Source organism: Trachymyrmex cornetzi, unplaced genomic scaffold (genome assembly GCF_001594075.2).
Source record: "Trachymyrmex cornetzi isolate Tcor2-1 unplaced genomic scaffold, Tcor1.1 scaffold371, whole genome shotgun sequence".
Lineage (NCBI taxonomy): Eukaryota > Metazoa > Arthropoda > Insecta > Hymenoptera > Formicidae > Trachymyrmex > Trachymyrmex cornetzi.
The window spans coordinates 57,276-71,786 of NW_017298440.1; the positions used below are offsets into that span (position 1 = coordinate 57,276).

Consider the following 14,511-nt stretch of genomic DNA (forward strand, 5'->3'; position numbering starts at 1 on the left):
GACGAAAATCGGATACAGTGTGAATCCAGCATTACCTGTCGACTGTAATGGAAAATTTTGGACAATTTAATTTTGAATTTAGAGTACTTTTATTCAAAAAATAAAAATAAGAGGTTGTGTTTATTTCTGCATTAAACTGTACTAGAACTTTCCTTCTAACTTTCATTATTCAATAGTGTATTCTATTTCACTTTAAGTGAAATGCACACTATTTCAGCTATAAAAAAACACATATATATGTATATAGTATAAGAAGGCATACACCACGAACGCCAGAATGGTTTGAAAATTTATTTGTATTTGAAATATTACAATAAAATAGATTTCGGTCTTAAATATATGTACATATATCTGTACATATATATGTACAGATACATACATTTATCAGCTTGAGAAGAATTATCTTCTGGTTAAAAATACATCGTCAGATATTATAGATGTTACAGATAAAATACTATAAAAAAAAACGTTTCAAATTATATTTATTTGTTTGACAGTTTGGAACATCGAGAACGAAAGATTTATTTTTTGCTATTATAAATATTATATTTATACCTTATTTCTGATACTTTTTTGCAAAATTGTTTTATTATTTTTTTGTTTTTTTTTTCTCTTCAATGAATTATATAATATTTTTGCATCTAATTTTATAGATTATCTTCCATTTAAAGCTAGGTCGGAGGTCGGAGTAGTGGAAGTTCTGTCGCCAGGTAACGGACATGTACACACGAATGAATACATCTGCTTTACGTCAGTACTGTACATTAATTCTTGTAAATAATATTATTAGGATAATTGAGAGTAATACTGAATCAACATGCTGCTAAAATACTTAGGTACCGTCATGCCAGCACAGGTGAATAGAATATTGTGTGTTGTCATTTTAAATCAAAAGTTTTAAATCTTGAAATTCTGAAGATCGTGAGTATCTGCGTGTCTGTAAAATGGGTTAATAAAATAATTATATTTTTTAGAAAATTATTAAGAAATTATTTAGGAATAAATATAGACTTGATTTTAATAAATGTATTTTAAAGATTTGTTAGTAACTTTAATGAAAAAAATTGAGTGTTACTTTTAAAGAAAAAGTAACTTCTTAAATGGAATAGTTAATTTTGTCTATATTAATTGATGAAATGATTCTTAAAAAATAATTTTTAATCTTACATATATATGAGAGAAGTTCATAGAGATCATTACACATGTATAGATAAAAATATCTATAATATGTTATACCGGGTGTCCGGCTAGACTCTAGCAATAATTCACAGAAAGGTAGATGGAACTAAACTGAATCGAAAAGTCTTATATCATTTAGCAATTTTCGCAATATAGTTAAGAAGATATTAATTACTAAATATCACTGAATATTGATTTTTAATAATTTTGTACTCAAATACTATCAACTTTACAGAAAAATAGCGAGAGACAAAAATTGTTTATTTTTTTCTCATAAAATTCTGAGAATTTTTTCAAAATTTTTTATCAACTTTTGAGTACTGCATTTTCTTATATTTACAATTATTTTTACCAACATGAGAAAATACGGTATTAAAAAATTCTGAAAAAATTCTCAGAACTTCATAAGAAGAAAATCAACAATTTTTGTCTCTCACTGTTTTTCTATAAAGTTTTTTTTGATAGTATTTAAGTAAAAAATTATTGAAAACCAATATTCAGCAATTTTTAATTAATATCTTGTTAACTGTTAGAAAAATTGCAAAATGATAGAGGACTTTTCGACTCAGTTTAGTTCCATCTTCCTGTGAATTATTGCTAGAGTCTTGGCAGACATCCTCTATATACAAATAAATATATTTAAACAAAATGCGTGTAATAAGTGACTATTTTTATATTTGTATATTTAAATGTTATATTAGGAGTTGGAAAACAGGGTGATTAGCATAGCATGGTCGCCAAACAACTTAAAGCTAGCTGTGGCATCTTCGGATCGTTCTATTTACCTTTTTGATGAGAACGGTGTAAAGCGTGATAGATTCTCCACTAAGCCTGTTGATCCCAAGGTATTCTACTTTCCAAAATTGTCCTTTATTGATATTGCTATTTCAGAGATTTAATTTCTAAATTTAAGATTTATAGATATTAATAACACAATATCTTTTCTTTATCCAGTTTGGCAAGAAGAGCTACATAGTGAAAGGAATAGCCTTCTCTTCAGAGTCCACAAAGATTGCAGTTGGCCAAACCGATTGTATTGTATATGTATACAAAATAGGAGAAGATTGGTAGAGTGATTTATACAATTTTCCCAAAAAAAGAAAAAAAATTAATGAAACTGAATTGTTTGCTAATAATAAAAATTATTTTTTAGGGGCGACAAGAAAGTAATTTGCAACAAATTCCGACAAAGTGCCGCGGTGACTTGCTTGATCTGGCCAGTGGATGGTCCAATTATCATAGGATTAGCGGATGGAAAAGTACGCGCGGCTATGGTCAAGTCGCAGAAGGCCCAAACCTTATACACTTCCGACGCTATGACGATAGCTCTGGCTAGCAAGTAAATTAATGCTTAGTATTGGCTACATTTTGTGATATTTCAATTATGTACACCAATCTAATCTCTGAATAAGTTTAAGATAATAATAATAATGTAAAGAATGATACATGCATAATATGAGAGTATAATCCCATGCAACAATCGACGTCTTTTGGGCGTCCAAACGACGTCCTGTTTGTCATACAAGGACGTACTAGATACATCTCGAAGAGATCCAGTAGTACGTCTTTTGTACGTACAATGTACCGCCTAAAGACATCCAACAGACGTCGTTAATACGTACAATACACAGCCCAAAGACGTCTAGTTAATGTCGTTACCTCGGTCAAAATCAAAATAATTTTCAGAGATGCTGGAGAGTTTGCGAGTTATCGTAATTCATTGCTATATTGCCAACATTTCGTGAACTTTACCGTTCACTTCATCAGGACGAGGATCCCCGACTAATGTTTCTATGGGATTATGTTGACAGATGCCCAAGTTTATTGTACGACGTCTATGATCTTCTTCTTATTTAGTTAATGGCTCCTGCCTCCGAATAACAAAAGGAGGTCGATACGGCCAGATCACGTCGAAAAAATATCTTACGAACTAAAGTGTATAACGTATTGGAGTGATGCAATGCCCGCGAGTATGTCGCAGCCCGAACGCACATCAGGCGCCTGCGTCTACGATGTCGTCACGCCGAAATAACGCGCGTCGGAACGAACGAACGAGAGATGAGCCATCCGCGGAGGAATCAAATGCACAGTCAGAGTCGGCCGCACTCTCAAAAATTTTAAATTGAATGCACCCGGTCCAAAGCGCGTCCGCCAAGGTCGAGTGGTTCTTCAGAACTACGTCTATGATCTATTTATTTCGAATTTTGACCACCACTTACCACTAAAGCCATCTATAGGAAAACGGCGGAAGCAAAGTTGTACGCCTAATACTAAAATTTGGATAATTACAGAAAATATTCAAAATATCCTGCTATTTACGTAATTTTCAATATAAAATAAAATATATTTACACAATAAAATTTACATAATTTTTGTGGACTTACATAATTTCTATAAAATTGCATGATTTTTTATATATACAGGACTAATCATGTATAATCTATTTTACATCTATTATATGTGTAAAGAAATTCTTTTACAGTGTAAGCGGCTTTTATCGTATCGTGTCCAATCATGTGCAAAGTAACGATAAAAACAACTGTAAAATTCGTTATCGTTATCAAAAAAATAACTTTGTTACCATTACAGTTACCAAAGAAAAAAAGTAACGCAGTTACCAGTAAAGTTACCAAAAAAGTAACTTGTAACTGTAACTTCGTTACAAGTAACGAGTTACTTCCATACCCTAGCTAAGGAAAATATAATAAATATGGTCTATTAATCACATACTCTCATATGCCTTTATATTATTATTGTTAAATTCGAGAGTCACAGATATTATTCATTAAGTTTAAGATATTTTTTTAGAAATCTTAAAAAAAATTTAAAAAGTATAACAAATATTTTAAAATATTATGTAATATTATGAGTATTATTTTTGTCATCAAGATGAAGTTGTAGTTTATTAAAATTGCTGTTCTTACAATTTCTAAATTTAAAATTTCTAATAAGTAAATCTTACATCATATTCGGAATATATGTATAACATAAAGATTTACTTGATATTTTTGCAACGTCTATAGTCGATATTAATTTATAAGTCAATTCTTATATTTAAGACCGTCTTAAGTTCTATCACCGCATTAGTGACTTAAGACATTACTTAAGACAGTCTTAAAATAAGAATCGACTATAAATACCGGCCTATGGCTTGTGGCCAGTATATTCAAAGTTGATTCTTATTTCAAGATCTTAAGTAATGTCTCAAGACGCTAATGTAGCCCTATGAATACCGGCCAATAGTCTTAAATTTTTGATATCAGAATATAAGATTTACTTATATTGATCTTTCTCGATTTATAGCGTCCGCGGTAGCGGCTTCCTATCAAGCCATGCCGACGGCAGCATTATCCGGTACTACATTGCTGAAGACGGTAACGCGGAACCATCGGGACGCGTGTGTGTTCACGGAGTGCCTCCTTATGCTCTGGCGTGGCCACAATCGTACATCTTAGCAGCAGGTTGCGATAAACGGCTGACCATGTACGACCCATACGGCAAGCCGGTCAAGATCTTTGATTTCAGCCGGGATTCCCAAGAGAGAGAGATCACTGTCGCCTGCTGTAGTCCAAGTGGCCAGAGCGTCGCTGTAGGCTCCTGGAACAAGGTGCGCATATTCGATTGGTCGCCACGAAGAAGTATCTGGGAAGAGACCAACGTGCGCGACTTGCCCAACTTCTACACTGTCACGGCGCTCTCCTGGAGACGAGATGGTTCGAAGCTAATGGTTGGCGGATTGTGTGGCAGCGTCGAGCAGTTTGAAACTATTCTGAGGTGGCTGAAACTTGGGATTGTTGGATTCTTTACGTTTGAATACTTTTTAAATTTTGTTCTTTTGCATCTTTCTGTCCCTAATGGTTATCATAAAAATCGAGATTATCTTGATATAAAGTTGTATAATTAGTGCATAAATCTTATTTTATTTTATTTGCAGAATAACTTGTTATTGAAGAGTAGACGATCAATCTGATGTCATAAGTGAAAATTATTTGATCGAGATATTTATCGCTATGAATTTCATCTTTTAGACGTACAGTGGTACGCGGTAGTCACGAGGTCACCTACGTGGGTCCTAGCCAGGTAGTGATCCGGCCTTTGAGCGACTCTTCGCAGCGACCTATCGTCATCAGATCGCAGACGGGTCTGGAGATCGAGGACGTGCGTGTCTTAGGACGCAGGGACAACAACGTGATAGCTCGGACGGCACGCACTTTGTTAATCGGCGATATCGAGCTGGGTTTGATCAGCGAGATCCCATGGGAGGATCGATCTGGCGGCGAGAAGTTTTTCTTCGAATATCCGGTTGTATGTTTGATCTTTTGCTCTGGCGAACTGACGATCGTTGAGTACGGCCAAAACGAGGCTCTTGGTTCTGTGAGAACAGAGGCGGTGAATCCGCATGTGGTCAGCGTGCGCGTAAACGAACGACTCTCAGCTGGCGGAGGTGATAACAAGAAGTTGGCCTACTTGCTGGATCCGAGAACTGTTCGCGTGATTGATCTGCTATCCGGTGCGACTATCAGCATGATCGTTCACGATGCCCGCATCGATTGGCTGGAGCTAAGCGAGGCTGGTCATAGACTGCTATCGCGCGACAAGCGAGGTCGTCTTTGGCTTAGCGATGACGAAAATGACAAGTAATTTTATGAAGTAGTAGTACTTATGAAGTTTTTTTGACATCTTCTTATTCTAATCATTCCTTATTTTACGGCATCGCAGAGTCTTGCTGGTGACAGGGGTATCTTTTGCATCTTGGGTGACTGGTAGCGACGTTGTTGTCGCTCAGACAGGCCAAACCTTGGCCATTTGGTACAACGTGGACGCGCCAGAAGCAGTTACGCTCACGTCGATCAAGGGCGACGTGGTAGACATTGTCCGAGAAGATAGTCGAACGTCCGTGATGGTGGAGGAGCACGGCGGTATCAAAGTGGCACATCTGTTGGACGAAGGATTGATCGAGTTCGGCACTGCGTTGCATGACAGTGACTTCGGAAGAGTCATCCTGTTCTTGGAGAACATGGGCGACGGTCCGCAAGTGGAGACCATGTGGGAGAACGTGGCCAGGAACGCAATGAATGAGAGAAAGCTCGATATAGCTGCTAGATGCTACGCTGCGATGGGCGACGTGGCTTGCGCGAAATTTCTGAAGGAGACCGCTGAGGTTTTTTCTTTTATAATTATTAAAATTTAATACCTCTGTCCCTTTTGAAACACAGTAGCATGATTTTGTTTTTTTCTTTCATGTTCCAAGATTGGTGAAAAATACGCTAAAGAGACAGGCAATGAGCCAATGGCCAACCCAGAATGCTGGGCTCGGCTAGCCATACTAAATGGTGATTTGAAAACCGCTGAAGCGATTTATTTGGAGCAGAATGAACTGGACAAAGCATTGGATATGTATCAGCGTTACTGGCGCTGGGAAGATGCCTTAAATTTGGCTGAAAGTCGAAACTGGAGTGGTTTATCAGAATTGCGGGACCGTCACTTAGCTTGGTTGCTGGACACTGGCCAAGCGGCTCCCGCGGCCTCCATCATAGAAACCACGAATCCTAGAAGAGCTGTCAAGCTTTATCTGGAAGCTCGCCGTCCTGGACGAGCTGCCAGATTGATACTTGCCGACAATGAGTTGCTGGAGGATGAAAGAATTGTCGAAGAAGTAATTAGTGGCCTCAAGGCCACTGACCTCACTGAACTCGCTGGAGAACTGTTGGAAAAGACTGGCGCCGGTTCCGAAGCAATCAAATGTTATTCCCAAGCCGGTGTCTTTGCCAGAGCCCTCGACTTAGCACGCAAAATCGACCCCACCTTGGTGGTCGAACTCGAAAGGGATTGGGGAAAACATTTGTCAGAGAATGGTCATTATGACGCCGCTATCAATCACTTTATTGAGGCAGGCGAGACAGTACTAGCATTAAAGGCCGCTATTAATGCGCGACAGTGGAGAAAAGCTTTACAAATTATTCAGGTGCAGTAATAGTAATCTTAAAGCCCATTCTACAATTGCGTAAATGTAGTTGTAAATAGATGTAGTTGTAAGAATTGATCAATCACTGTCGAATATGAGAAGAATATTGAACTGTGATTGGTCAATTCTTACAACTACAATCACTTACAACTACGCTCACGTAATTGTAGAATAGGCTTAACATACACTACTGCTCATGGAAGTTTGGACACCCGCATAAATTTTATCGAATGATCATGTAAGAAATTAAGACATTATAAAACAGCGATTGTATTATTTTTAAAATATATTTTTGATCACTTGTACACATACTAACAATTGCAAAAGCTTTATAAATTTTGGAAATTTAAAACATACACTACTGCTCATGGAAGTTTGGACACCAATGGCATAAATTTTATCGAATGATCATGTAAGAAATTAAGACATTATAAAACAGCAATTGTATTATACTATATTTTTGATCACTTGTACACATACTAACAATTGCAAAAGCTTTATAAATTTTGGAAATTTATCGATTATACTATCAATGTTCTATAATCTATAAAATAAAGGTAATACATTTTGGCATATAAAATTAAAAATAATTTATAAAATTTTTGCAATTGTTAGTATGTGTACAAGTAATCTAAAATATATTTAAAAAATAATTGCTGTTTTATATTGTCTTAATTTTTTACATCATTGGATAAAATTTATGTGGATGTCCGAACTTCTATGAGCGCGTAGTGTTATATGTTTTATATCTTATTTATATCTATTTCTATCTTCATTTTTATTAGATTTGTTTACTGTATTCTTTTCCTACATTTTTTTAGGTGATTGAAGACGATGATTCGGAGATTCGTCAACAATGCGAAAAACTGGGCGAATACTTCTCGTCAATAGGCGAACGGAGCTTAGCGGAGAGTCTCTTCATTCGCGCCGAAAATACTCAACGCGCCGTGGAGATTCACATCCAATCTGGTGACTGGATACGTGCGCACCAGGTAGCTCAAGAACACATGAAGAGTGACGAGGCCAACCAAGTGCTGGCGAAGCACGCCGAGAGTCTGCAGCAGAATGGCGAGCTCAATCACGCCGAGTCTCTTTACGTTGCGATCGGTGATTATGACGCGGCAATTGCTATGTATCGCAAAGCAGGAAATCGCAGTGATATGGTCAGATTGGTCGCACAGCACCGACCAGATCTACTTCAGACTACTCATCAGCATCTGGCAAGAGAGCTAGACGCAGCCGGCAAGCCGAGAGAAGCCGAAGAGCACTTCCTAGGTCGGTTTTAAAGACTTGAACTAACTATAATTCTAATAAGAAAGTGATGTTTTTTTCAATGAATGAATTTGATTCCACATAAAAATTCCTGTGATCAATCATCGATTATACACATATAATATATTTCTGTTATTGTATAAATACTTAATCAGTATCGGACGCATAAAAAAATTAAAATATTTAATTTATAATTTACTTAGTTCATGTATAAATATAAATTGTAATTCTATCTTAGGTGCCGGTGATTGGCGCGGAGCAGTTACAGCTTACAGATCTACAAACATGTGGGAGGATGCTCTGAGAGTCGCCAAGAAAGCTTCGGGAGAAAAGGCAGCACAGCAGGTTAAAATTTATACAGCTTGAGAAGCGTTGTTGTTTCATAGGTTGCGTTCAACAGAAAAAGTATTTCTGTAACTTGTAAGATTTTTTAATATGATTTATTTTTGTTCTTAGTTCCTCACGAATCTAAATGTATAAACCATTCATATTAAAAAATTTTACAATAGTTGCAAAACTCTTTCTGCGCAGCCATTTCTCTCTGTTAACACGGAGCTTGATCCCTTTTTTTTAGGTAGCTTTGATGTGGGCTCGAACGTTGGCTTCAGAATTAGGTGCGAGACTCCTGATGCGACTCGGTTACTTAGAACCTTGCCTGCAGTTGGCATGTGAGGCTAATTTGTTTGACTGGGCTCTGGAGATCGCTAAGTATAGCACTGTGGATCAGAAGAAGGAGGTTCACTACCGTTACGCAATGGCGTTAGAAGACGAGGGTCGTTTTGTCGAGGCTGAGAAGGAATTCGTGCAGGCCGGCAAAACTATGGAGGCAGTACAGATGTACATCCATACCCGCGACTATGAGTCTGCTGAGGACGTTGCACGATCGCACAGCCAGGAAGCAGTGGCGCAGGTCTTGGTTGCCCGAGCCGCCGAAGCAGCCGAAGGGCAAGACTATGCTACAGCAGAGGCTCTTCTTCTAAGGGCCCATAAGCCAGAAATGATAATAGAGCATTATAAGGTTGGTCTCTTCTCCAGATTCCCGTGAGAAGTTGAAAACATTCTTCCAGAGATTAGTAATTACTTGATGCTTATATATGGAGGTCTAATAAGTATCTCTGCTTCTTCTATTTAATATCTAATTGCGTTGAAATCTTCTCATTTCAGACAGCCGGAATGTGGTCCGAGGCACTGCGAGTGTGTCGAGAATATTTGCCCAGTCAGGAAGCAGCACTGCGCAGAGAGTTAGGTCAGAGAAGCGCGGGATTGGATGGAGCAAATGCATTGGAAGAAGCTCGGAAGTGGCTTAATCTCGGGGAAGTGCGACCTGCTTTGGACACCTTGATTCTGAATCCGCAGGCGCCGAGATCATATCTCATCCGTGCGGCTGACATCCTTTTACATCAGGCGGATCCCGAAACGGCGGCGGAAATCGGTGGTGATCTGGGTGAACGTTTGTTTTCCGTTGGTGAACACGCGCTCGCCGCTCAGGTAGCTTTTTTCCATCTTATTAACAACTTTTCAACTATTCATTAAAGAGATTCGCTTGATCGGAACAAGTTACTGACGTTTGATTGGAATATTTTACTCCAGTTTCCTTACTCTCTAACTTCTTCTGACTACCTGTTCTTTTCTCTCTTCGTGATAAAAAATTCAGTGTTTTGAATGATAAAAAATTAGCTCAATCATAGTATTTTAAATTAACGAAATTTTGGGAAAATGGCATCATGAAGCTTTCAGAAAGATGGAGAAAGATGATAGAGCCGAATGGCTCGTATATACTTCAGTAAATTGCATTGTTCATAAAGTAAAAAGAAATGAAAAGAACTTTTAGAACAACTTAACGTCTATAATTTATGACAACTCATATCGTTGTAGGTGTTTCTTCAAGCGGATCGATTAAAGGACGCAGTGAGTTCACTAGTGGCTGTTGGCGAATGGGATCGCGCGCGACGAATTGTCCGCGAGCTCGCTCCTGATCTCGAGCCATACTTAGAAGAAAAATATCAGGATGCCATGGCGAACGAAGGCGAAATAGAACGGCTGGCGGAAGTGGACGGTAACGCCGCTCTCGAGGTAATGGCACGCAAAGGTCAATGGAGTCAACTGTTCGATGTTGCGAGCTCGCAAAGTCCAGAGGTGCTGCATAAATTTGTGGCACGACGTGCCGCACAATTGCTAAAGAACGACGCCGCGCCGCAGGCATTGCAGCTTTACACGCAATACGGCGCACCCGCGATTTCGCAGAATTTTAATCTGTATCTGCAATTGGCAGAAAGCATCCTGAATGCAGCGCAGCAAGATTACAGGTACAATATCATGTGATTCCTTGGAGAAAATTTTTCTTGGAAATTTTCATATAATTTTTTAGGATCTTTATGTAAATTTCAAAATTTTGATTAGTGTTATACGTTTGTCTTATACTTTTGATTTTTACATTTCTTCATGTTATTCGCGATTAACCAATTCCAGATATTTGGCTCAACTCCGTGACGTTCTACACGGTCTCTACCGCTCATCACCATTGTCCTCCGACAAATTCGAGCATCTTCTGAAAGCCGCACATTTCTCAGCGGTGAAGCACGGTTGCCATTCGTTTCCGGCGCTTTCTGGCGTTGTGGTTAAGACGTCGGTCAGTCTCCTGCGATACACCAACATTCTTCACGCCGACAAATGCTACTACGAAGCCGGTACAGCAGCCCGTACCGCTGGTCTTTTGAGCGAAGCCTTCGTCTTTCTTAATCATTTTCTCGATCTGGAGGAGTGCATCGAGGAGGAAGGTGACGGCAACGTTCTTGACGTGGACGATCTACGTGTCACTGACTTTCCCCTAGAAGTTCCACTTCCAGAAAAACTCGGAATCGCAACGGATCAACGAGAAGAAGCGAGAGAGTGGGTATTAGCAATATCTATGGACCAAAAGATCGAACAAGGTCTACCGGTCGATCAGAGAGGTGTTTACGTCGGCTCCCTGACGTCGCCGACAAACTCCGGCGCGCCTCTTCAACAATGCGTAATCACGGGATATCCAATGCGCGGTCCGGTTGTCAGATTCGAAGAGACCAACCGTGTAGCTGATCGCGACGATTGGACCAAGTTGATCAACACAGCCAGACAGGCACCACCGGATTCGCCGCTAAACGACATTTTAGTATTTCTTCAGGATTGGTGCGGCACAGCGCCTAAATATTCGTTTTAAAAACAAAAGTTTTAATAGAAAGTTAATGAAAGTAGAAAATAATATGAAAAATAAAGAAAATTTAAAACAACTTGCAGATTTATAGATAAGTTAAAATAAATGTAATAATAAGTAAATGTGTAATAATAAGTGTTAATATATACAAATAATATCTATATGCGTCTATACTCTTAATTCTTTGAGGATAAGAGCTTTCTATAATAAAGAAACTTAAAGAAGATCTTGTTTTTTAAGGATTGTTTGAATTCGGGATCGCTAAATTCAATTCTGGCCTAAGAATTTTAAACTTCGAATTTTTAAAAATAATACAATTATATCGTGAAACTCGGTTTAAGGAGGATTACTGAGTTTAAATGTTGTCTGAAAATGAATAATGAAGGAAGCTCTAATGTCACAAGATTCATAATCAGAGTTTAAAAATCAATTTGAAAATCAATACTAACTGCTTGCATAGCACTGATAAGCTTCAAATTAAGTGAAATTAGAAATTTGATGTTATTTTCGCAATTAAAAATTTCCTAAAATCGAGTTTTATGATATAATTAAATTATTTTTTATTCCGTCTACCATAGATTAGATTCATCATATTTAATTTTTGACCTCAGATTTTTAGATAAAGCATTATAAAAAATTATCCCATAGGTTAAGTTTTATAAAGATCGAATCAGTAGTTTATAAAATAAAAGAGAGTATAACTTCCAAATGGAGTCGCTCGTTCGCAAAAGATTAATTAGAGACACGTAATGGCAATCTTATGGGCAATGTATTTCATTTAGTCGAGATTTAAATCATCTTCAGAAAGAGATTTATATTCCTCATGAGATTTAATTATTTATAATATTTATTTATTATTTTCTGCTTTAAATATGTCTTCGAAAAGGAGAAAATTGCGACAGAACAGTGTTAATTCGTCAAATTATTTCCCATTAATGTTTCTTTCAGCCAGGTAGTACGTTCGTCCTGCGGGGTAACTCATGAAGGGATTTGAGAGGATGGGCAACCGCAGATGATAATTAACCGCTTAGCAAATATGCTCGGCTTTAGCGCATTCCATAAGCCAAAAAGCCACCCGTGGAATTTGGTTCAAAGTAACGCAAATACACGCACACGTGCGTGCACGTACACACGATGTGTGCACCATATTGACTCGAAATCATAAACGAGCTTAATACATGCCGCAGGAGACGCACCATATTGTTAATGTTTAATATCCAACAGCGACAGTCGCAGCAAGAGCGCATTGTTTGCATTATATTATTTAAAATAATCTTTATTATATTAATAAAATAAAAATTTTGTTAATAATCTATTTTATTAATAGATAACCATTTTATTAATAAAAAGGGATAAACGATTGAAAAACGTAAGAATATCACAAAAAAAGTATTATTACTTATATTATTATAAAAATTAAAGAAACTAATGTAAAAATATTTATTTTTTACATAATAAATATTAATAAATTTTTACTTACTGTTATTTTCGCAACGCCTCATTATTTCGTATAATTAAGCAGTGAATTAAATTAAATTGAATAATTAAGCAAAATTATGAAAAGTGAGAGAGTTAAGAAAGTAATAAAAATTGTAAAACTATAAAAAAAGCTTCCCAGAACTCGAGAATTAAACAAATACAACTTGAATATTTTACGAGCAAATTTTCGTTAATGTATTTTCTACCTTATAAACGAGAGCAAAGAAATCTGTTCGAACAAAGTTAGATAAAATAAAAAGAGGGAGATATACAACGCATCTTGCGGCTATTACGTTAATTCCCGCGTGGTCGACACCTTCGATTTTCCGATAATTACCGCATAATGGCGCCTATACAACTTTCAGACGCTTTAAGCGGTCTGAAAAGGCACCGTGGGGAGAAAAAAAAGGGAGCAATGAGAAAATGCAGTGTGCCAGTCCAGACCGACCCCGATCCTTGCTTGGGAACTCGTGAAAGCGTTCGTTGATCGCTGCCATTAAACGCTCTGCGATTAATTTAAATAAATGCACCGCCGTTATGAGAGGGGAATACTTACCTGTGAGGGATGGTGGATATTCAAATGCGGACCTCTTCGCTGAAAAGTAGCCGAGGACTAATCTTCTGACGGATCGCGGGATTTCCTCCTAAAATATTCCTACGAAGGACTAGAAGGGATGGGGGTGACTTAATTCCGGGATTACGTACCGGAGTCTTGCCGATGGAAGTTTATACCAGAGTGACTTGGAAAATATCGAATGTTTAAAGTCGTTTCAGTCTTGTCTGCAGTAACTTAATTTCATCTACAAGATCAAATTAAAGTCTTAAAAGTATAAGATTACATGAAATTATCACACTGATAAATTATCGAATATTGTCTCGATTTTTTATACATACATATAAATTAAAAGTATTATGTAGAATGGTACATAAACAACCTTGGCCATAAGCAACCCTCAATTTATCGCACTTTATACATAAAAAATCCTCAATTTATAGCATTTTTTTTTTGGAAAAGTGATAATATAAAAACCAAAAATCGATTAACAAAATATTAAATTGTTATAAAAATATTGTTTTTCAATAAAACTTGTTTAATTCATTTTTCGTTAGATATAAAATGTTTACATTAATTTGTAGAGGTGCTTTATACTAATTATGGGCAAGATTGTGTAATATACATATATGTTATATATTAGGCCTAGTTTACATCGTACACTTAATAGCAACTTTCTGTTTTCTTGAATTATCTTAATTTCAGCAATGTGTTTTAAAGAATGATATACTGATTGCTACAATATGCATCAAAATGATTAATTATAAAAATATATCATATATATGTTTACACATATCGCCGAAATTAAGATAACAACTCAATAGAAAGTTACTAGTTAGTACCTATTAAGTGTACGATGTAAACTTGACCATA

The 14,511-nt window shown here is 37.0% G+C and overlaps 1 protein-coding gene across 1 annotated transcript; it reads left to right on the forward strand.

Moving 5' to 3' along the window:
• The first annotated feature begins 814 nt into the window (after positions 1-814).
• On the forward strand, positions 815-12,786 carry Oseg2 (intraflagellar transport protein Oseg2). The gene is made up of 15 exons (XM_018511435.1): positions 815-856; positions 1,881-2,024; positions 2,134-2,246; positions 2,333-2,518; positions 4,483-4,953; positions 5,208-5,816; positions 5,899-6,340; positions 6,431-7,144; positions 7,966-8,419; positions 8,655-8,761; positions 8,991-9,434; positions 9,581-9,904; positions 10,292-10,722; positions 10,886-11,633; positions 12,555-12,786. The coding sequence occupies exons 1-14, from the start codon at positions 818-820 to the stop codon at positions 11,610-11,612; spliced, it is 5,205 nt and encodes a 1,734-aa protein (XP_018366937.1). The 5' UTR covers positions 815-817; the 3' UTR covers positions 11,613-11,633; positions 12,555-12,786.
• Positions 12,787-14,511: the final 1,725 nt, after the last annotated feature.